Source organism: Triplophysa dalaica, chromosome 12 (genome assembly GCF_015846415.1).
Source record: "Triplophysa dalaica isolate WHDGS20190420 chromosome 12, ASM1584641v1, whole genome shotgun sequence".
Classification (NCBI taxonomy): domain Eukaryota; kingdom Metazoa; phylum Chordata; class Actinopteri; order Cypriniformes; family Nemacheilidae; genus Triplophysa; species Triplophysa dalaica.
In genome coordinates, this window is record NC_079553.1 from 9,042,586 (window position 1) to 9,065,955 (window position 23,370).

Sequence of the window (23,370 nt, forward strand, 5' to 3'; positions counted from 1 at the left end):
ATATTCAAGAGTATATTTAATCTAACTTGTAACAAAGCTTCTGACTCCTTGTATCAAACACCAGTCACTAATAAAGATTAACAGTATTAATGTCAATATATAAAACAGTATCATATGAAACAGCTAAACCTGACACTTTAACAGTTGAGAACGGTTTCATTTTTTAAGGATTTTTAATCTTTCATAAGATCACCAAAAGCAGACAATGCACCATCAATTCCTGTGACTATAGTTGTCATGTCATCGTCCTTCAAAGGTTTCCTCATTTAGTTTTATTGATGCTTACTTGACAACAACAGATACATGAAACAAATACAAAAATGAAAACAACAAAGCATAAAAGATAAAAATATCATGAAAACTATACACAAGGGAATTCAGCAACAAACAACATTTTATACATACAAAATAAATAAATAAAAGGTCTAAAGAAACACATGATGCACAACTTTCAAAATATTGACAAAGCTCAAATTTTAAATGTGTAATAATTACCCTCAGTGTTGTATTGTGAACTAATTTTTGGTAAAAAATAAAATAATAAATCTCGTTTTGTTGTGCACCAGTGGACCACCGTATGTTTTACCGTCTTATTAAAACAATGTTGTCATGGATACACCTTATCTCAGTGTATACTTATAAAAATAAAACCCTTGTGGCCCTTGACTCTGATTGGCTAATCGGAGTTCTTATTCATTGTAGAATTCCCCTGCACCCCCCCCCCCCCGGTTTTTTAGTCTTGTTGCTTTAACAAGTTTTGCTTTCAGCATTCTCTGCTACTCGCGCTCTCAAACGGTCGACGAATTTCTCTTTGCAAACAGTGAATATGGGGCAGAAATTTGGTAAAGGAGTTGTGCATCGGAGCGGTGTGTCCGAACAATGTACACCATCGACCGATTGGGAAAGAGATGAGGGTGAATTATTTTGGACGTGGAGAGCTATTCCACCGAGTGCAAGTCATGTTAGAAATAATTCGCCTGCGAATCGTGCAAGTGCAGAAAATGATTTATTTTGGTCTTTGGGATCAAACAAAGATCAAGATGAGAGTTGTGAAGCAGAAGACAAGGAAGTCGACTTATTCTGGACGTGGAGAACGACTCTGGATGAGGAGAGACCTCCTGTTACTGATGTAACGTTGGTCTCTGTCTCTGTGGCAGCCGAAGGTCAATAATATGTCATTACTTTGTTTACCTTCGCTTGAAATGTTTAGGGTCCAGATCACTTGTTAACATCTTTCTGTGAGATGCTTAAAAACATTCAATGAGTTCCTGTCAATCTACGTTTGAATACTTAAAGATTTGCTCCATGTCACACAATGCGCAAAACCCAATGTATAATATGTTTGCACAAATATGTATTTTTGTCTAAGTTACAACACCTAAGCATACACAAGTGACCCTAAACTTTTGAACATGAAAAGTGTTATGAAGGATTATGACCGCAAATCAATAGTTTATGAAGGTTATCATCTTAAAGATGTGTGAACTGCTTCACAATATTTTAATCAAACTTTAATGTTTAATAACTAATGATTTGATATATAACGTAAATCTTTTAATTCACTGATAAAATGACTTCAGTTTTGAAGTCTGGATGTTGTCAGTCTCTCTGAGTCTCCTCTGTGTTTCGCGCCCTTTCGTCTCGTTATTTCCTGTTATTTAGTTTTTAATTGTTAGTCTATGTTTATGTAAATGTTATAGTTAGTCTTGTTTAGTGTAGTGAGTCTTTTATTCCTGTAGCACACTTTATGTTATGTTGTATTACCCCCTCGTGGGTTTTTGTTTTCCTCTTTTGTATTTATTGTTAAATGTCTTGTTAACCCGCTGTCTGCGTCTGGGTCCTCTGTCCTCTGAACTATGACACTTTTGTTGAGAATCGGAGTGAAATCTGTACTGTGAAACTCTCCTGTCACTTTTCAATATCCTGCAATCAAAAGGATTGATTATTAATGTACGTGTTCCTCATTCCATAAATATTCTCATAATTTGATTGTGTTTGAACTCGTTCCCCTCTACAGATGAGATGTCCGGACAGGATGTCATTCCAGACGTCCTGGAAAATCCGGAAACTCTCGACGGTGGCCCGGAGATCCTCACCAGTCAGGATCCACTCCCAGATATGGAGAATCCAGTCTTTCTGACTCTCAAATGCAATTTGGGTTGGATTTGAACAGCGGTGATGTTCAAAATCCAGGCCCAAATGAGGCAGACGGGGGTGCAGAAATCCAGCAATCTCAATCAGTCGGTCAGTCTGAAGAGAATCTGGAAGATGAGGAGATCTCTGGTGTGATCTTTCAGGGTGAGTTTACTTCCAAAATCCCAACATACACATAAACACTTTTGCTCGTATGTTATTGGAACAAATATTGTTAAAATGGTTTTAATGTTGTCTACATTTATGGATCTCTTTTAATAGAGATCAACTCCAGCATGTATAAGGTCGGTGAACTGCTGGCGGTAGACAGTTCAGTATCTGTCTATGAAGGAACCCGTGTGCAGGATGACTTGAAGGTTTGTTTTTTATTTACTTGCGGTAAATACCCAGAAAATAGTTTTTCATCTGTTTTGTGCTCATCTGTTTAATATCTCACTCTATCCTTTAAAAACCTTCTCAATGTATTTTATGTCCACTATTTACTGCACGACTTGACTGTTAATCATATCTTTCTTTTGTTGATCAGGTGCTAGTGAAATACATTAACACCATGGAGCGGGTGGATTATATCTTCATCGTAAGTAGTACCTGTTCCTCTTCAACTGAAAACATCTTCCTCACTTTTAACATTCACATATTGTCTTGAGTTTTTCCAATATTGAAATTTGTCTGTCTTCCAGCCGGGTTATCCTCCACCCCTTCCCCGTCAGGTGGGTCTTCACCTACTTGCCTGTCAGGGAGACGTCGTTCATGAGATTCTGCAGCTCGTGGACTGGCAGGAGTTTCCCGACCGCCTGGTCATGGTGCTGGAGCGCCCTTCTCCTTGTGAGGGTTTAGACGAGTTTCTCGCCAGTAAAGGGGGAGAGCTTGATGAGCTGTCAGCCAAGGAGATCATGTGGCAGGCAACCTGGGCTGCCCACATGTGCTGCAAGCGGGGTGTTTTCCATCGGGATATCAAGCTGAAGAACTTCTTCATAAAAGCAGACACCCTGGACCTCAAGCTTGACAACTTTGGGTGCGGAGAGCTGCTTCATAAGTCTGCCTACAAGACTTTTACAGGTATGTCAGACACATGGCCGTTTGTATAAATAAGATGACATCATTCAGATTCAGTGCTAGGCTCACTTTTAGTGGCTACGAAATGCTGTGACAATTTAAACGGTGACATGAATCTGTTTTCTTTAGGAACGAGAGATTATTTCTGCCCTGAGTTCTTCCGAACGGGCGAATACTATGGAAAGCCGGCGACGGTGTACTCGCTCGGGGTGTTGTGTTTGCAATGTTGCGCGGGAAATTCCCCGACTGCAATGACAGGAACTCGATCTGGTCTAAAGACGGCTTGACTGAAGGTGAGATCTTCATCATACCAACTGTAGTTCTGAATGATAGAAAAAATAACGATTTGATAAAAGAATTGAATAAGATGATGAATGAGAGCAGGTGTGACGTTTAAATTGACATTCAGATAAACTCACGGTTTAAGGTAATAATCGCCTCTTCCATCTTTCTGAACAGAATGCTGCAGTTTGCTGGAGACTGTCTCCAGGAGGATCCTGATAGACGAATTCGTCTGAAAAATATATTTAAACACAAGTGGTTCCAGGTATGGAGCACCTAGCAAACAAATGGGTTTTGATTTTAGTTGTTGGTTTATTCTGTAATCTGAAAGTCAACATATGTCAATATCATATATTTGTACACAACACCACTTTTATTATTGTTCATTTCAGGTCAAAGATCCTGTTGACGGCCTCCAGACTCCCGTCCGCTCTGAAAACAAGGATCTCATTCTGTATCGAGAATTGATGTCTAAAGTGGAGTTGGAGGAAAACAATCCCGGTGTGGACATTCAGGGTGAGTTTACTTTCACAATCCCAGCACGATTTAACATTTTTAAAAGGCAAGTATTGCTAATGTTTGGTAATTCATGTCTGCTGACTTTATCTTTTAACAGAAATAAATCGGAACCAGTATGAAATCGGCAAAATGCTGGGGGAAGGCGGCTTTGGAAAAGTCTATGAGGGAACCCGTGTGCAGGATGGCTTGAAGGTTTTAGTTTTTTTCTGTCTTGTCTTCATCTTTTTTGATATCTAGCCCTATTCTTTTCATACCTTAATGTATCATATGTCCTTTTTAATGTATGATAGTGGAGTTGTGTTCAGGATGAATGCTTACGCAAATCCATTTTTTGTTCCGTTGATCAGGTGGCAGTGAAAATTGTCTGGAAGAACGAGTATGTAATCAATGATTACATCGACATCGTAAGTAGCTTGTGTTGTCATTCAATTAACAACAACTTCATAGTTTAAGTACACAAACGGAAGTTTGTTTCAAATTGTGCTAAATCCTTGTTTGATAAAAAAATTGTGTTTCTTCTAGCCGGGTTATCCTGTACTCCTTCCTCGAGAGGTTGGTCTTCAAATGCTGGCCTGTGAGGGAACATATGTTCCTTCGATCATCCAGTTACTGGACTGGGAGGACCGTCTGGACCACTACGTCATGGTCCTGGAGCGCCCTTCTCCCTGTGAGGATGTGTTGAGCTTCATGAACCACTCAGGAGGCAAACTCGATGAGAATACGGCGCAGGTTATCTTGGGGCAAGTGACAGAAGCTGCTGAAATCTGCTGCATGCGGGGGGTCTTCCATCGAGACATAAAAGTGGAAAACGTCCTCATTAACCCGAACACGATGGAGGTCAAGCTGATCGACTTCGGATGTGGCGCTCTGTTTAAAAACTCGGCTTACACAGATTTTATGGGTATGTTTTATCACTTTCCTTTACAAACAGGCATTTACATAAATACTAGATGAAATTTGCAGATAGTGGTTCTGCTCACTTTTGAGACATCACATTTATTGCACGCTAATCTGTTCTCCTCAGGCACAGACGTCTACTTATGCCCTGAGTTCTTCCTAACGGCGAGTACTATGCAAAGCCAGCGACGGTGTACTCGCTTGGGGTGCTGTTATTTGTCATGCTCTGCGGGAAATTCCCTCGCATTGATGACCTGGACCAGATCAATGAGAGGAGGTGGTGCAAAGAAGGCTTGACTATAGGTGAGATCCTCATCAGACCAACTTTTGTTCTGAATGATAGAAAACAGAATGAGTGCTTTCATAAAATAATTGAATAAGATGATGAATGATTGGAGCTGTGATATTCAGATTAACTCACGGTTCGGGATGATAATCGTCTTTTGTCTTTCTGAACAGAATGCTGCCGGTTGGTTGAGGATTGTCTGCAAAGGAATCCAGAAAAGCGGATCCAGCTGGAAGAGATCTTTGAGCACAAGTGGTTTAAGGTACTGTGTTTTAGCTTTCTTTGCATCTGTTTCAGATGTGGTTTATGCTCTTTGTATCAAGCAAACTTGTCATTGTCATAAAACATGTGTTTTGTTTATTTCAGATCAGCGAGCCTTAGGAATGTAATGAATGGAACGTCAGGTGTTAGGACCAATAGGGGTGTATTCATGACCTACAAAGTAGGTCATGCGGCACACCGTTAAGTTGGTAAGTTGCCTGATAACCTCAAATTGTGGTTCCAATGTAAATAACCATAGCAACTTCTGCTCCAGAGCAGGGCTCAAGAAAATGAATCTATCACGCAAAAAACCTAGGACTAGTTTGAATAAGTAGGTTTTGCATTGAAGCTAGACACGTAACGCTTGACATATCAAGCGATCTCTAAAAAAAAGTAATAGTGGTGCAACATAAAAATATTTTTATTCACATAAGATAGAACTGCTTTTTTATCTAGTCTGTGCAAATCCAGCGTCAGGCTTTGCCTTGTTCACAAAGGAATCCGTGGTGAAATGAAGCCAGCAAACACTCAGTTTACCCACGTGAAAACAACGTTTTCATTTCTCAAGTAATTTCAATACTTTACTACTGTGTACGTGCAGTACAGAAGCGTTTTGGCTTCAGTTAAAGAGGGTTGGACTTGGGTCAGAGCCGATGGTGGAGCGGTTCGTGTTCTGACATATGGCGCCGGTGCATCCCGGGCGACCCGAGTTAGAATCCCGGCTCGTGGTCCTTTCCCGACCCCACCCCCTCTCTCAGCCACTTCGCTTCATGTCCTCTCCAAAAATTACTGTCTGTCCAATAAAGGCAAAAATATAATTTATTGGTTAGAATTGATCAATTGTTTATTGTCATACGAAATTGTTCAAACTCAAGCTTGTCAAGCATTCATTTAGACTCAATACAGTAATTGTGTCGACATCGCTGATATGATTTAATTTAAGGCAGATGAAACGCACATGATCAGAACACAGCTTGTTCACTTGGAAAAATAAAAACAGTGCGGCCTTTACTTATTATTATTATTATTATTATTATGAGGTACTCATACTTCTTATCATATTTTTTTCCAGGCAAATTTAAAAAAAATCCTAACCACATCAATCTACTATTAATTGTGTTTATAATCATTTATAAGTGGTTTATTAATGGTTAACAAAGTCTTGGAGTGAGAAATGAAAGACCAAAAAAATTACCAAGAAGAAAAAAAAATATGAATAAATGCATGCATACATAAGTAAATAAACACAGACATTTATAATTAAATATCAATTCAGGCAAAAATATATTAGATAAATAAATAAATAGATCTGTCAAAAATATTTACTTTGTACCTTTTATTTGGATGTTTTTCTGTGTCTGTAAGTTAATGAGATAGGCTGTCCTTCTCAATGCAGGATAGGGTATTTGCACATGTCACGTTACTGCGTTTAAGTATCGCGAAGTACGGATGGTGGCTATGAAGTATTTTCTGCTCTACCAAGGAATCGCACAATCTCAAAATGCCTTATTTTGCGTTGTTTATGGTTGCCTAAATCGGTTCTTATTGTGTTGCAAACGTTGCTATTCATAAGGGTTAAAATACAAGATTGAAAAACACAGGAAAAGTGGCTTGTAAACTTGTCTGCGACGAGATGAACAGAGTCTGATAATAGGGTCTTTCTAACACGCATTAAATGCCTAAACAACGACAAGGAAAACACAACATTCTATCAAACCTTACTTGTAATAAACTCTTGGTTCTGTCAAAACAACGATTCCTCAAGGATAAATCTTACGTTAAGCATTAATCATTTTAGCCTGATTTCCCCATTAGAACTATAAGGACACCGCATACCGTGCCTCAAGGCAGCTGAGAACATAAAACGTTTCTGTTATCGTGTTGATTTGATTTCAGTGATAAACAAATGTATTTCATTTGGTTTTCCATGGTCGTTCTTTAAACCACGTTAGCTTGATGTGATATTTATCTGTAAGGGCTCGTTCTCTTGACAGAAGCTATAGTTTATTACAAATATCAATCTATGAGTCTCTTGATTGTCCTAAATGTGAAAAGAGGAATCAACATTACTGCTGGACATGAGTCAAATATCCAGAAATGCTGAAAAAGCAAAGATTGTGGAGGACCTGGGTGATTGTTTTGCAGATCAGTGGACAGTCTAATGACTCATGACAAACAAGAAACCCTTAAACAACTATGACTAAACATAAAAACTGTCATTGATTGTTTATGTAACATCATACAGTATTAAAATGTTGCCAGCCTATGCCAGCATTTTTTAACATTTTCAGCAAACTTAAATGGCTCACAGTACATTTTCTGTAAAGATTATATGGACAAACAAAATGTCCAATGAAAGAACAGCGTCTCAGCTTTTAAACAAAAGAAACCGAATATCTTCATCTTCATTGGTCCGTTCTTTTATCACTCCGTAGATGTGGGTAGGTTTCTTCAAAAATTCCTCATTTTGATCAAACAGCTGAGATAATTAAAGTTTTTTTTCAAAGATTCCGCCCAGATTACACTCAGAACAATCATTAAAAACCTCTAAAACATATACGTTCTGGGATTCTGTACTTTTTCCCAAAGGTGTGTAAAAGCACCACCTGCTGTAAAACAGTACAAACACTGATTTGTCATGAATCTCTCTTTGAGACATGGCGTGAGAACCCAAGTGCAGGCAGGACTCAGACGTGGGGGTAAACAAGGGAATTTATTAACAAAGAAACACAAAACAAAGACCCACGATGGGGTAAAACAAGACAGGATAACAATATAAACTTTAACAAGGACAAGAACACTAACTAACTAGACTATAAAACAAACACTTGAAACAAACACTAAACTAACACTTACTATAAGGGAGGAAACAGGAACAAGATGACAAGCATAGAATAACGTTCAGACAAGGACCAGGTACATCTACAATGAACGCGCACAGGACAATGAAACATGAGGACTCTTTATAGGGAAGACAGACACAGGATCATAACGAGCAACAGGTGCTGGGGATTAGCACTAAGGAGAGGCTGACGAGGAACGAGATGTAGGGAACAATGACGAGACACGAGAAAGATCACTCAATCTCACACAAAACCATAGGTTATGCCATGACTCCACTCAAACAACAAGAATAAACATGACATGATAGTGGAATCATGACATAAGCCCCCCTTTAATGAGCACCTCCAGGTGTTCATCAAGGGGTAACTAACGAGACAAGACTGACTGGGAAACAGACAAAAACCAGACAGACAAGGTGAACATGACAAGGGGCATACAAGAAATAATAACAAATGGGTTGGGGTGAGACAACAAAAATAGCAAACAAGGGAGGGGGGGTGGGGGCAGACAAGAAAACGTGGGAAGTCCAGAAGGGGTAGGGCTGGGTGGGGAAGTTCCAGCCCTTGGGGACGCGCCAGGGCGCGGCGCCCCAGGAGGCTTGATAGGGGTAGTCCTGGGGGGAACTGTCCTAGTCCCCTGCAGGACTGCTGGGCTGGACCAGGGCTGGAAGGCCGACTGGATCGGCGGCTGGGCAGCCGGACTTGACGGCGGCTGGGCAGCCGGACTTGACGGCGGCTGGGCAGCCGGACTTGACGGCGGCTGGGCAGCCGGACTTGACGGCGGCTGGGCAGCCGGACTTGACGGCGGCTGGGCAGCCGGACTTGACGGCGGCTGGGCAGCCGGACTTGACGGCGGCTGGGCAGCCGGACTTGACGGCGGCTGGGCAGCCGGACTTGACGGCGGCTGGGCAGCCGGACTTGACGGCGGCTGGGCAGCCGGACTTGACGGCGGCTGGGCAGCCGGACTTGACGGCGGCTGGGCAGCCGGACTTGACGGCGGCTGGGCAGCCGGACTTGACGGTCTCTTCTGGACCGGGCTTGGTGCCGGTGGCTGGACCGGGCTTGACGGTGGCGGCCGGGCAGCGACCTCTGGCGGCCGGGCAGCGACCTCTGGCGGCCGGGCAGCGACCTCTGGCGGCCGGGCAGCGACCTCTGGCGGCCGGGCAGCGACCTCTGGCGGCCGGGCAGCGACCTCTGGCGGCCGGGCAGCGACCTCTGGCGGCCGGGCAGCGACCTCTGGCGGGCCGGGCAGCGACCTCTGGCGGCCGGGCAGCGACCTCTGGCGGCCGGGCAGCGACCTCTCGCGGCTGCTGGGCCGGACTCGGTGCCGGACGGACCGTCACCTTCCCCACAGGCGCCCCCCCAAAAAATATTTGGGACTCGGGACCACCGGACTCGGACCACCGGACTCGGGACCACCGGACTCAGAGCTGCCCTCCGTTGTCTCTTCTTCCTCAGCCGAGCCACCCGCCTGGTAGTTGGCTGAAGGAAGGAGGTGAAGGGCTCGACTGGTTCAGGGTTGGAGGCCTCCGAGGAAGACCCCGAAGAAGATCTCCTCCCCCGCTTGCCACGGAGACCAGTGGGTGGTGGTGAAGAGACTGCAGAGGATGGGGAGAGGCCCATGACCCCGATTTCTAGGGAATGACCCTCGGGGATGGCGGCCAGCGGAGAAGGAGAGCAGGACTCGACTGAGACCCTGGGCTTCGGCCGATTCATGGCGTACCTGATCAGTTCGGTGAAGCCGAGCGGTCTCAGCATCTGCATCTCCTCCCGCGTCAGAGGATGGTTGAGGCCGCCATTGAACAGGACCATCTGTTCCTGCTCATCATGGACCATCTCCCCTGCAGTCTCAAAGAAGCGATCTGCGAAGCCAAGCACGTCGCCGTATCCCTGACGAACAGTACACAGTGCGCGTCTCGCCTCCATGCCTGCTGGGTTCAATCTTGGGCGTTCATTCTGTCATGAATCTCTCTTTGAGACATGGCGTGAGAACCCAAGTGCAGGCAGGACTCAGACGTGGGGGTAACAAGGGAATTTATTAACAAAGAAACACAAAACAACGACCCCACGATGGGGTAAAACAAGACAGGATAACAATATAAACTTTAACAAGGACAAGAACACTAACTAACTAGACTATAAAACAAACACTTGAAACAAACACTAAACTAACACTTACTATAAGGGAGGAAACAGGAACAAGATGACAAGCATAGAATAACGTTCAGACAGGACCAGGTACATCTACAATGAACGCGCACAGGACAATGAAACATGAGGACTCTTTATAGGGAAGACAGACACAGGAACATAACGAGCAACAGGTGCTGGGGATTAGCACTAAGGAGAGGCTGACGAGGAACAAGATGTAGGGAACAATGACGAGACACGAGAAAGATCACTCAATCGCACACAAAACCATAGGTTATGCCATGACTCCACACAAACAACAAGAATAAACATGACATGATAGTGGAATCATGACACTGATTGCTGTAATAACTCGTCTTTGGCGGGGAACCGTTTTCTTTTAAATGACGAGATAACCCGTCAATGGCGGTGAAAGAGTAAACAGGGTGGTGAGCCACACAGGAAGTCTAAGCAGTGAAGATGAAAATAGTTCAACTTTTCAGAATGCCGCACTGCATGAGAAAGCTGTACGATATGCTTTTTCCGCGCGGTTTTAGACGCAAAATGTGAATCGCCCCTTCGTGCATTTGACTGATAATGGACAGAGGTCTGATCTTGTGTCTTCTGAAATTGTCTAATTGTGAGACCCAAACACGTGAGCATTGGAGCATTGACTATGAGTTATGAATAAAAATAAATAAAATGTTTATTTATCATAATTGTCATAAACGAATTAAGATGTACTTAATGATGTCCTTTTTCTCTATATTTCAGGTAAAGTTGAAGCCTTGATAACAAATGTTTAATTCTGAACAGGTTTTGATGGCATTTTTGCTTTGGCAGCTCTGATGATGTTTACCACCAACTGGTATAAACTTTCAGGGCTTCTGTGAAATATGTAATCTAGATATTTTCTGGTTTCTCGTGACTTCATTATCTCATAGTCCATAACGTGCAGAATGTTTTCATGCGCGATAAGAGACAGAGTTTACTTTGCAATAGTATAATGACAATAGCAACTACGCCTATATATTGAGATGCAGTCATCTAGTATGACAGCGGATCGATTCAAATGGATTCAAGGTGGTGTGACGGTGACACAGCGTCATCTCTCTCTCTGGCACCGGATACACATTCACTGTGTTTGAAAGAGCCTAGAGGAGTGGATTCAACTTCACTACAGTAACGTGAATCTATCTCTTCTTGTCATTGCTATTTTGTTCTTCTCTTTGTAATGTATTGTATTTTTGTATTTCAGCCCCGTCGAATCTCAGATGAGTGTCTACGTGACAAAGTGATGAGTATACATAGTAAAAAGTTATGTTTATTATCTTAGAATGAGCTACTTCTATCTACATACACCGCGGGTCCACAAGTCACCATGTTGTTCTACAGTAGCCATTAATGGACAAACTGCTATGCAGAACGGATTTCATAAAATTATTATCGCCATCAAAGCAAAAACATGACAACATTGTTCTGTGTCAGCCAACGTAGTGTTTTGAAAGGATGGGGAAGGGTCAACATCACCACTAGATGCAAATTTCATACATACACTGGACCTTTAAGTTGTTTACGATTTTTAAATTGACTTATTTTTATGATCAAAATTTAAAATTCACACTTTTGCTCGCTAATATTTACTCTATTGTTAGATTTTTGTATTTATTGATATTGCTCACAAATGAAGAATTTTTTTAAGAGATACCCAACTTTATAAAAATAATTCACGTTTTCTTGTGTATTTTTTAAGTTATGGCTTAACTCAAAACAAACCAACTGCAGTTTGATATTAATTGGAATGCACAATACATTTATTAATTATCTCTTTTTGAACCAAACTCTTCAAAACATGTTCTGCCTCAAGCTTGGAACTGTATTGTATGATAAAACAATAAATATACTTTTTTTAAAGGTACTTGTTTTTGGTTGTTTTTTAAGAGTGAGATGCTACTTCCCTATGGCATATCAACGTCACAACACAAAGAGTTTTTGTTACAGTGAGTTCACCATTTTATGCTGTTTGTCATGTGATGTTGCCTCGTAAACTGAGGGTGATATTTGAATTGTTGTGATAGATACAACGTCAGGTGGATGTGTTAGTTTATAAGATCTGTTTGTGCTGCTATGATCATGGCTGGAGTTGTGATGATGATGTTAATCTTCGGTGTAGTTACGGTGAGTAATGACATATGAAATGACTCTGCGTGTAGGTTATTAGACTGTAGATTAGAGGTGAAAAACATGTTTTACATTAATGTAAGCCTGCCAAGTTTATTAAACGAAATGTAATTATAATGCAGAAGGAGGTACATTAGTGTTGACTGGCCATTCGATAAAAATGTTATTACTCACGAAAAAGACTTGAATTGACCTTTCATTGTGACTACTGCAAAGTTTTAGTTTTGTGTAATAAGTATTTTTATAATTTTTGAAGCACATCACCATAAACTCTTAACAATTTGTGTTTGATAAAGAAAATTAGCCTTTATTTAATTTAACCTCACAATACTGTGATATGGCCACCTCGACAATTTCTTTGTGTGACTGTGACATCTAGCCCCGGTTAAAAGTTTGGATGTAAACAGGTTCTGGTTGCATAACATTTATTTCCTTTCTACTAAAAATGTTGAAATTATATCAAGTGAATACAAATTTCTTGTATGTAACTCTTATTTGATTATAAAACTATTCACTGCAGGTCAGTATAGATGCCCAGACGATCCTTTCTTCTATTTGTAAGTGTAAAAAAACATATTTAGGCATTTGACCTCTTCCTTATATCTGATCTGTACTTCCCTAGTGGGTCTTCTACAATAGGCTAGTGTGTGTGCACTGTTGTTTTCCTCCATTTCAGCTTCACTAAATTCTAGCTTTGCACTTGAGGAAGCAATTGTTTCTTATTTCAACCTCTTTCTTTACATAGAGATTGTAATCTTGTCTCTTCGTTCCATCGGCCGTCAGGGGTCTAAACTGTGAGTATTCGTGGACAAACAAGGCTGAGATTCTTGGGTTCATCCAAATGTTGTGCAGTCTATGTATCAATTTGAGGTCCAAGTAAATGGAAGAAGTCCAAAAATCATCTATGAAACATGGTATCAGATTGCTGACGTGCTGTCAGTTGGGTATTTTGACATCAGCATTACATCACTTTACGGATGCAGGAGAAGTGAGCCGATGTCAATCCGGTCTAAAACCAAATTAAAAGGTGAGAATCAGCAGGGATCATAACACATTACTGGATGTCTGGTCAAGAATTGTAAATGTTTAAATGATGACTACACTGAATTTGGTTCTTAAGGCAATTTAAAAGTAGGGCGTTATGCATTTTTGCCTTAGGGGTCATTGTGGGATCTGTGGCTGCTTTAAGCGGTCTATTCATAATATGTGTGCTCAGTTGCCGTGAATTCTTCATCAGGCTCAGATCTTTCAAAAGTTTTGTATGTTAAGTGCTGTATAAAACCTGTGAAAGAGATCTATAAGAATCTAATGGTTGGTGATTGAGAGGAAACAAGTAAAATATCTAAATATGGGCTACAATTCATGTACTTTATTTGATCAAGTTGACTGTTGATCTCGTTTGGTCTTCAAGAGAGGTCGTAGTACAGACTACTAATCAGACGGTTTTTATTAATGATTCTTCTGTTAACACACAAGAAAAATGGCTATGAAGACCTAGATGAAAACACACGTTTACAAGCACCTTATGAGATTTTTCGTCTCCCTCGTTGCTTTAAAGGGTCCTCAGTTCAGGGAATTAATATCTCTGATGTGGTTGTTTATGAGAATTGTTAATTGATAATGTATGTTGTTCTCTGATTGGGTAAAGTCCATAATTTTTTGCTGGCAAGTATTCATAATCTTGGAAATAAAGCAGTTGTTTTTAAATGATCATTTGTAATAAAAAAATCACACACAGCCTTGTGTAAATAAAGACAAATGAAGGACAAGGACTGGAAAAATTCCGGTCTGTGTGTGATTGTCGGTCAGGCTAGTGGCTATATTACAATTTATTTATATTGAATTAATATTAATTTCTATTATTTCTATAATTTCTATTATTTATGTTAATTGCATAAAGTAAATTAGGCTGAAACTACTCAACAGATACTCAATTGATTATTCGCAGAGGATTACTTCAAGTTAAGTTTAGGGTACGTAACGCTTTTTAAGTTGTCGCCGCTGAAACATACAAATATGAACAGAAAAAAAACTTATTTCAGATATCATACAATAACAATGATGAACATTGATTTTTTAGAAGAACAAAAAAATATAGAATGAAATCCAAACAAAATACAAAACTATTCCGGTATTGTTTATTTAAAAAGATGTTGTGTTCATTTTATATAAGGAGTTAAATTACATATTTGAATTAAGGAAAGAATGTCTGATAGGAAATTGCGAGTTTTTTTACTATTATCCTTAGAACAAAGAGACATAAAACATACAACAAAAAAATAATCAAATAAAATGATAAGATAAGATACGAGACCTGTAGGTCACTGTGGCAAGGGGGGCGTGGTCTGACCACGGTCTGCGGCAGAGAGGCGTGTCGGTGAGAACGACGGTAAGTAAGCAGATCAACGCTATAGTGAAAACACCTGCTTCTTGTTTTGGTAATTGGCGAGGACACGCTTTTAAGGCACGACGGAGGAAGCAAACGAAGAGAGAGAGACGGCTGAGAAACGTGTCCCAGGAGAAGCCTCGAGACGTTGTGTCCAGGAATAGGAGGAAAGAATCTTACTCAACGAAGAGCTATAAATAGAAAGTGTGAATGATTGATACCGGAAGTGAAACCCGGAAATAACCCAATAAAAGATTCTCACGTTTCTCAGCCACGCCGACCCCGCCTCCTTTCTTCCTCAGAGCTTGAACTTTGTTACAGTCACATACTCTTTTCTCACTCAAGGACTACTAACAGTCCGGGAGCCGAGGTGGTCCTTTATCATTTACTCCGGTAAGATTATCCAGCACCACAGTGAGCTGCTGTAAGCAACTCTGAGAGTGGGAGTAAGACGTGAATATCATCATACATTTCTGTAATATGCCCAGATCTGTTTCTCTGGTTTGTGTATGTAGGAGGATTTTTATTATAGGGTGATTTTTATGGACTTTCTGACTTCAAAAAGTCCATAAAAATGACTTTGTGAGTTTTCTGTCATTGTTGGTGTAACATCAGTGACAAGTGCCTATGAAAGGCTTTTTTTCCATAATGAAGGCTAAGTCACCTCAAAACTAACACGATGAGGCACACCAACATCTTACATTACACTGATAAATGTTTTTTTTTCAAATAAATCTTTCATTCTGAAATAAAACAAAGCAACACCAATGAATCTTTTAAAGAACCACACTAAAAACCGACATTCTCAAATAAAATGTCTAATTTATATTAAGAAAAGGAACACTCAACATGTGTGTGCTTGAACAGAGCGGATTCTTTGTTGACCTTTGACCCTGTAAGTACTTTCCTGCATATCTTTATTCTTTCAAAATTATAGTTTGTGTCTCCAATAATACCAATGACACAAAATCAAAGGACATTTATTTTTTTAATGATTTGTATTAATTAATAATTATTTTCGTTTGCAATTTGATGCATTAAGTAGGCCCTTTACTTGTGTTTAATTGGTTAACTTAATTTAAAAGAAATGAAAAAATGTTTACACACCAGTTACACATAGGGAGGTGCAGTGTCTATTTCTCTTTATAAGGTCATATTGATTTGTTTAAGACGTGCATTTGTGACACCTAGTGGCAAAAAAAGTTATAACACTGTAGTCTAGAACGTCACCGGAAGTTTAAGGTGATAGAAAGAGGTGGCGATCGGCGTTCAGAGTCGCGTTGTTGTTTGTTTGAATACTTGTTATAGATTCGGCCGTAAATCACCAATTTTATTCTAATAACATCTGCAATTATTCTGTTGGATTAATTTCATGGTTAATGGTGGATCTTTTACATTTGAAAATTGATGTTATGTCTTAAAATCAATGGGGATCTAAAGGCTAAAATATTTAGGAGTTGTGCTGTTGTTTCCATATACAAGCACGTCATTAATGCACTTTCATTGTTTATTTTGCTGTTGAAATGTGTCGGCGAATGTTTTTAAATGTGTAAGTTGTAAGATACTAAACAATGATTTGATATATTCTAATCATTATATAATTGGTTCTTTGTGTTTTCTCTTTCAGATTTACAATAAGTCAAGTGAAGTGTGCATTACACAAGATAAGAAGAACGTGTGATGGAACCAGGCCCGGTTCCTGCAGGTGCAAAAGGGTGGGCTAGATATCATGGGTGGGCATTTACCACACACAGTAAATAGCCCCCTATAAAAAACTAAGAGACCATTTCTAAAAGATATTTATTTTCTGATAAGAATGTGTTGTGGTAAAATTATCACTTTTGTTTATTTCTGTGAACGTCCGACAACATTTCAACCAAATTTCATATAAAATTGCAGGAAATGAACTGGAGAAAAAACTTGTCAAAACAACTGAAAAGTTTTTATAACAGAAATATCGCAAAAACAACTAAACAAGTTAATATAGTTTTAAGCAACACAAAACTAGTGTTTGTAAATGCTAGATAAAGTAAAAAAAATGTTTTATGAAACAACCCTTTTTTGCCGATTGTCACTCTTTTGTTTGTTAACAGCACCAAATAAGACCCCAAAAACTCCCGTTATAATAAATGAATCAGACCCTACTGCACAATTACTTTTATCTGATGTTTATAATAAACTCAAAGTAAACGTGCAGTGCGCCTAAAAATCCTTTGCACAATATTTTGTTCCACCATAGCTGTGCATGCGTCTCTATCACAAACTAAAGCCAATAGAAAAAGACTGCAATTTTTGGTGTTATTTTCTGTTTTCATTGGGTGGGCAAGACGTTAAGGAGGGCTTGTGTCCGATCATTTCTCTCTTTTCCTATTTGTTTTATTTGCTGGCTCTGCCATGGTGATGGTTTGGAGGCTTTTCTTGAACTAGACTGTTTCGTCTTGTTGGTAGATGTTGGCTAACTTTACCCAAGCATCGAGTAAAACATAACGTATGCCGTAAAGCAGGTGATGGATAGGGCTTGTTTACCTACCCGCACACCAAAGTTACAAGTGTGATTTTTGCCGAAAGAGGGCTGCTCAGGTAGCAGCTGCAGCAAAATTCATCCAGTTAATAGTTGTCCTACCACTCAAATAATTTTAGAGAGATTGACTGCTCGTTGTTGCTTTAAGAGATTCACAAATATATGGTATTACTACTACTGTATATTTCACAATGAAAACACATACAGCCTCTGACAAAGTTTAATTTAATCAGCATTTCTAAATGTATTGTGTCCGTTCCAATCCAGTGTCTGATGAATTTCAACATAATCAAACCTCAGTATAGTGACATTATGTCATCTTAGACTGACACATGACCTTTAAATCTATGTTATCACGTTAAAAAATGTACAAATGTACATGTCCAAATATACCGTTCACAGAACAAAACAAAAATAATTTTACCTAAACACGCCTATAAATAGTAAATTCAAAAACACTGAATAAATTTTTAAACGGTGTCTTAATTTTTACTAAGGCTGTATATCATTATGTACAGTTGAAAGAAAAAGTATGTGAACCCTTTGGGCTTAAACTAATACCGCACAAACATTATACGTTTTCATGTTTTTATTGAACACAACATGTAAACATTCATAGTGCAGGGTGGAAAAAGTATGTGAACCTTTGGGTTTAATATCTGGTTGAACCTCCTTGACAGCAATAACCTCAACCAAACGTTTCCTATAGTTGCAGATCAGACCTGCACAAAGGTCAGGAGAAATTTTGGACCATTCCTCTTTACAAAAGTGTTTCAGTTCAGCAATATTCTTGGGATGTCTGGTGTGAATCGCTCTCTTGAGGTCATGCCACAGCATCTCAATCGGGTTGAGGTCAGGACTCTGACTGGGCCACTCCAGAAGGCGTATTTTCTTCTGTTGAAGCCATTCTGTTGTTGATTTACTTCTATGCTTTGGGTCGTTGTCATGTTGCTTCCATCCTCTGTTAAGCTTCAGTTGGCGGACAGATGGTCTTAAGTTTTCCTGCAAAATGTCTTGATAAACTTTGGAATTCATTTTTCCATCGATGACAGTAATCCGTCCAGGGCCTGAGGCAGCAAAGCAGCCCCAAACCATGATGCCCCCTCCACCATATTTCACAGTTGGGATGAGGTTTTGATGTTGGTGTGCTGTGCCTTTTGTTCTCCACACATGTGTTCTTTCCAAACAACTCAATTTTGGTTTCATCTGTCCACAGAATGTTTTGCCAGTAGTGCTGTGGAACATCCAGGTGCTCTTTTGCAAACTTCAAAAGTGCTGCAATGTTTTTTTTGGACAGCAGTGGCTTCCTCCGTCCGGTCCTCCCATGAAGTCCATTCTTGTTTAATGTTTTCCTTATTGTAGATTTGTCAACAAAAATGTTAGCATGTGCCAGAGATTTCTGTAAGTGTTTAGCTGACACTCTAGGATTCTTCTTCACCTCATTGAGCATTCTGCGCTGTGCTCTTGCGTCATCTTTACAGGACGACCACGCCTAGGGAGTGTAGCAACAGTGCTGAACTTTCTCCATTTTAGACAATCTGTCTTACCGTGGACACATGGACATCAAGTCTTTTAGATATACTTTTGTAGCCCTTTCCAGCTTTATGTAAGTCAACAATTCTTGATCGTAGGTCTTCTGAGAGCTCTTTTGTGTGAGGCATGGTTCACATCAGACAACGCTTCTTCAGAACAGCAAACTCAAAACTGGTGTGTGTTTTTTATTGAGTAGGCAGGCCAGCTTTAATCAACACATCCAATCTCATCACATTGATTGGACCCCAGGTTGGCTGACTTCTGGCTCCAATTAGCTCTTGGAGAAGTCATTAGCCTAGGGTTTCACATACTTTTTCCACCCTGCACTATGAATGTTTACATGTTGTGTTCAATAAAAACATGAAAACGTATAATGTTTGTGCGGTATTAGTTTAAGCAGACTGTGTTTCTCTATTGTTGTGACTTAGATGAAGATCGAACACATTTTATGACCAATTTATGAAGAAATCCAAGCCCAAAGGGTTCACATACTCTTTCTTTCAACTGTATATATTATGTGTCCAAACATGAATTTACAGGAAGCTGAATGTAACTGTCTTCCTCTCTATTTTGTTCTCAGGTCTGGCTGATGTTGAAAGTGTCTCGGTATTGAACTGCACTGAAAATGAAATAACAATGGAATGGAATAAAGTGCACAACATCAACAATTATGTTTAAGTGATATTGACTGATAACATAAAGAGTTTCATCAGAGGGTCTGATAACGTTTCTGTAGTCAGACAAACGGTTTCCTCTCTCTATCCTGGACGGATACACTACTTTATGCTCCACGCTGTATTAAACAGAGAAATGAGTGCTGGATATCTTTTCCATGCAGCTACAGGTGAGGCTGTTTTCAGTTCCTTTAGTTCTTATAAAAACGTGTTTTTTAGTACGCACACAAAGTCATCCTCTCTTTTTGTTTTTGTATTCTGCAAAATCTGTTGTTCTCTATTCCAGCTCCCCAAAATTTGAACGATGTGACTGTACAACGTCGAAAGGATACAAGTATAACCTGAAGTTCTGCGACACAAAGCTGTCATGGAAACAGCCATGTTTTAATCTAAAATACGGAGAAATCGAGGCTTAATTATTATGGTGTCCTCGGTCATTATGGTCCAGATACTGAATATCTCTTAGATAATTATTTTGAGCATTATTATGAAGACACGTATACAGTAACATCTCTCTCTCCTGGAACCAAATACAACTTTACTCTCTACTCAGTTTGAATGGTGTGAGGAGCCGTGGATATCAGTTCACTGCCGAGACCAGCAAGTCGTATTATAAATATATCCTCCACATTTGTCAATTTCCGAGCTCTTGTAACCAGTTTGAGTATCTTTGAATATACATTTTTCACAGCTCCATCAAAAGCCAACGGCCTTCACTGCGAGTATTCGTGGATGGGGAGTATTAGAACTCTGAATTGGGATGCTCAGTTTGGATTGAGATCTGAATTTGAGCTTCGGGTCAACAGTGGAATTCCAGAACAGGTGAACGTCACAAGATATCAGATTGATGATGTGCCTTCAGCTGTACAGTATGACTTCACTGTGACATCACTTTCTAAAGATGGGAGAAGTGGTCCAGTGTCAATCACATTTCAAACCAACAAATCAGGTGCATTTTCATTATACTGTTCATTACAGCCTGATATCTAAAACACGTAAACACAAGAAGCCTTTGGATGCATTATTGATGAAAGTTGTGATACGAAATAAATGCAAAAAATTATTATATCCTACCTATTACGTATTCTTATATTTTTGGCTTTTCTTCTTCACAGTTGCAATTACAGTATGTGTGTTGATTGTTCTTTTAATAATTGTGTTGCTTGTATGTATGGGAGTCTTCTGCAAGTATAGAAGATTTGATTTCAGAAGGTCAGTTTTTTCTGTTTGGTTAACTTTTTTTCTAATGTGAATGATGCATTTAAAAAACACAGTCCATTTATATTGTCATAGATGTATTTTGGGAGAACGAGTGAATGAAGGAACGCTGCTGATCAGCCACTGGATCGGATCTATGTAAACACATCCACTCGCAACACTCCAGAGAATCACAATTCAAGTGTTGAATCAGAGAGTAAAGATAGCGGGGAGATCAATCATTATGAAGCCCCTGATATGATCGTATGGAATACTATTGTAACACTTCTTATATATCCAATTACTTAAATCTATTCACGTTTACTTCAGCTCAGTTTAAAGATTAACAAATGTCCTGATGTTAATATATTAAAATCGTCCTCACAGTACTTACCATTGTTGTTTTATAAAGAGGCTTCTGTGTGATCAAAGAAGTCGAATACAGAAGCATGAAGGAAAAACCCATAAACATTTGCCTCTCTGGTTTCCATGTTAAAATATCACTCACATTTGACAGACACTCCCTTTAGGTTTGATAAAAAGACGATGCACACATATGAATATGACAAGAATATGTGGTTTATGCACGTAAAATTATATCTACTGCTATAAGTAATATTGCATTGGGGTTTAAAAAACTTAAGTCTAGATTTAAAATTGGTTATAAAATAGATAAATTTTGTTTTAAATTCACTTATTAATTATAATATTTTGACGTTTGCTCTCTGATATTTACTCAATTGTTTTATTTGTATTGTTGAATTTATTGATATCACTTACAAACATTTTCTGTTCTGCACTGTATCATAGAATCAAACAATAAACCGTTTTTTAAAGGTATTTTTTCTAAGTGTAAGTTTTTACTCTCGTGACATCATGTCCATTTATCATGTCAGCTGACCCAGGTTTAAAATATTTCATATGAAAAATCATCCACGAATGCTTGTTTGTCACATCAGGGCTTTCAAGTTTCCGAGTGAGATTTTGGCGACGGCGAGGGTTTGGGTGGGGACGGGGGTCTGATCTGAAAAACGGGAAGCATAAATTTGTACAAATAAGAAAATATTTATTTAATTCAGCATTTCTTAGTGCAGGTTTGTATGTGTGTGTGTGTGTGAGAGAGATAGAGATGGTTAGTGTTGTTTATTGTAGGTTTTGGTAGAAGGTTTTGAGGTCTTCAGCACAGGGGTTGGTGGCTCTCATTTGAAACACTGTGGTTCCAGCCAGGGGTGCCGCCAGAAATTCTAGGCCCTATGGAAACCAAAATTTCTGGGCCCCTCCAAATAGGAAAATAAAAGGGGGTCTGCTCTTCTAGGCCCTAAATCAGCCTGGGCCCTTAGAATCGTCCTTTACGGCGCCCATAGTTTCAGCACAGCCATTTTCAATGTCATGATGGATGACAGAGTTCCATATAGTGCCAAGCTGTTCCTGGTTTTGGTTTTATTTAGTCAAAAGTGGATTAGTTCGTCATGTGAAGTTTAAAACCAAAGCAGCTGCCTGGCAAACCAATAACCAAAATCTGTCTTTTATTGGAAACAGAAATTGAATAATTATGGATTGAAGGTTGATGGACATTTTGCTTTCACATAAACTTTGATCTATTAAAGATCATAAGATCTATTAAAGCATATTAAAGAACAAGTGCTGCATGAAGTGCATTTTACTTTCAAGTTAAATTCAGAAACTGGACTAAATTTATTACCTTTTATTCTTTAACTAAAAGTTATGTATTTTTTACTGTATATTCAAGAGTATATTTAATCTTACTTGTAACAAAGCTTCTGACTCCTTGTATCAAACACCAGTCACTAATAAAGATTAACAGTATTAATGTCAATATATAGAACAGTATCATATGAAACAGGTAAACTTGACACTTTAACAGTTGAAAACGGTTTCATTTTTCAAGGTTTTTTAATCTTTCATAAAATCACCAAAAGCAGACAATGCACCATCAATTCCTGTGACTATAGTTGTCATGTCATCGTCCTTCAAAGGTTTCCTCATTTAGTTTTATTGATGCTTACTTGACAACAACAGATACATGAAACAAATACAAAAATGAAAACAACAAAGCATAAAAGATAAAAATATCATGAAAACTATACACAAGGGAATTCAGCAACAAAAACATTTTATACATACAAAATAAATAAATAAAAGGTCTAAAGAAACACACGATGCACATCTTTCAAAATATTGACAAAGCTCAATTTTAAATGTGTAATAATTACCCTCAGTGTTGTATTGTGAACTCATTTTTGGTAAAAAAATAAAATAATAAATCTCGTTTTGTTGTGCACCAGTGGACCACCGTATGTTTTACCGTCTTATTAAAACAATGTTGTCATGGATTCACCTTATCTCAGTGTATATTTATAAAAATAAAACCCTTGTGGCCCTTGACTCTGATTGGCTAATCGGAGTTCTTATTCACTGTAGAATTCCCC

At 39.2% G+C, this 23,370-nt stretch overlaps 1 protein-coding gene, 2 long non-coding RNA genes and 1 pseudogene across 5 annotated transcripts; 3 read left to right on the forward strand and 1 right to left on the reverse strand.

Moving 5' to 3' along the window:
- The first annotated feature begins 2,140 nt into the window (after positions 1-2,140).
- On the forward strand, positions 2,141-3,503 carry LOC130433511 (serine/threonine-protein kinase pim-1-like). Its single transcript, XM_056763428.1, has 5 exons — positions 2,141-2,298; positions 2,416-2,510; positions 2,681-2,731; positions 2,835-3,213; positions 3,340-3,503. Exons 1-5 carry the CDS (start codon positions 2,148-2,150, stop codon positions 3,495-3,497), a joined length of 834 nt encoding a protein of 277 aa, XP_056619406.1. The 5' UTR covers positions 2,141-2,147; the 3' UTR covers positions 3,498-3,503.
- Positions 3,504-3,670: 167 nt separating this feature from the next.
- On the forward strand, positions 3,671-7,431 carry LOC130433507 (serine/threonine-protein kinase pim-2-like; annotated as a pseudogene).
- A 9,017-nt stretch (positions 7,432-16,448) lies between these two features.
- Positions 16,449-20,932, forward strand: LOC130433533 (uncharacterized). Of its 3 annotated transcripts, XR_008908596.1 has the most exons (5): positions 16,449-16,544; positions 16,623-16,728; positions 19,630-19,893; positions 20,415-20,672; positions 20,839-20,932. It is a non-coding gene; the product is annotated as an uncharacterized LOC130433533 (long non-coding RNA). The 3 variants fall into 3 exon arrangements; XR_008908595.1 differs by having other exon boundaries at positions 20,415-20,879; XR_008908597.1 differs by having other exon boundaries at positions 16,623-16,700; positions 20,415-20,879.
- A 1,524-nt stretch (positions 20,933-22,456) lies between these two features.
- Positions 22,457-23,272, reverse strand: LOC130433536 (uncharacterized). The gene is made up of 2 exons (XR_008908601.1): positions 23,155-23,272; positions 22,457-22,728 (listed from the first exon to the last, which is right to left on the reverse strand). It is a non-coding gene; the product is annotated as an uncharacterized LOC130433536 (long non-coding RNA).
- Between the last annotated feature and the right edge of the window lie 98 nt (positions 23,273-23,370).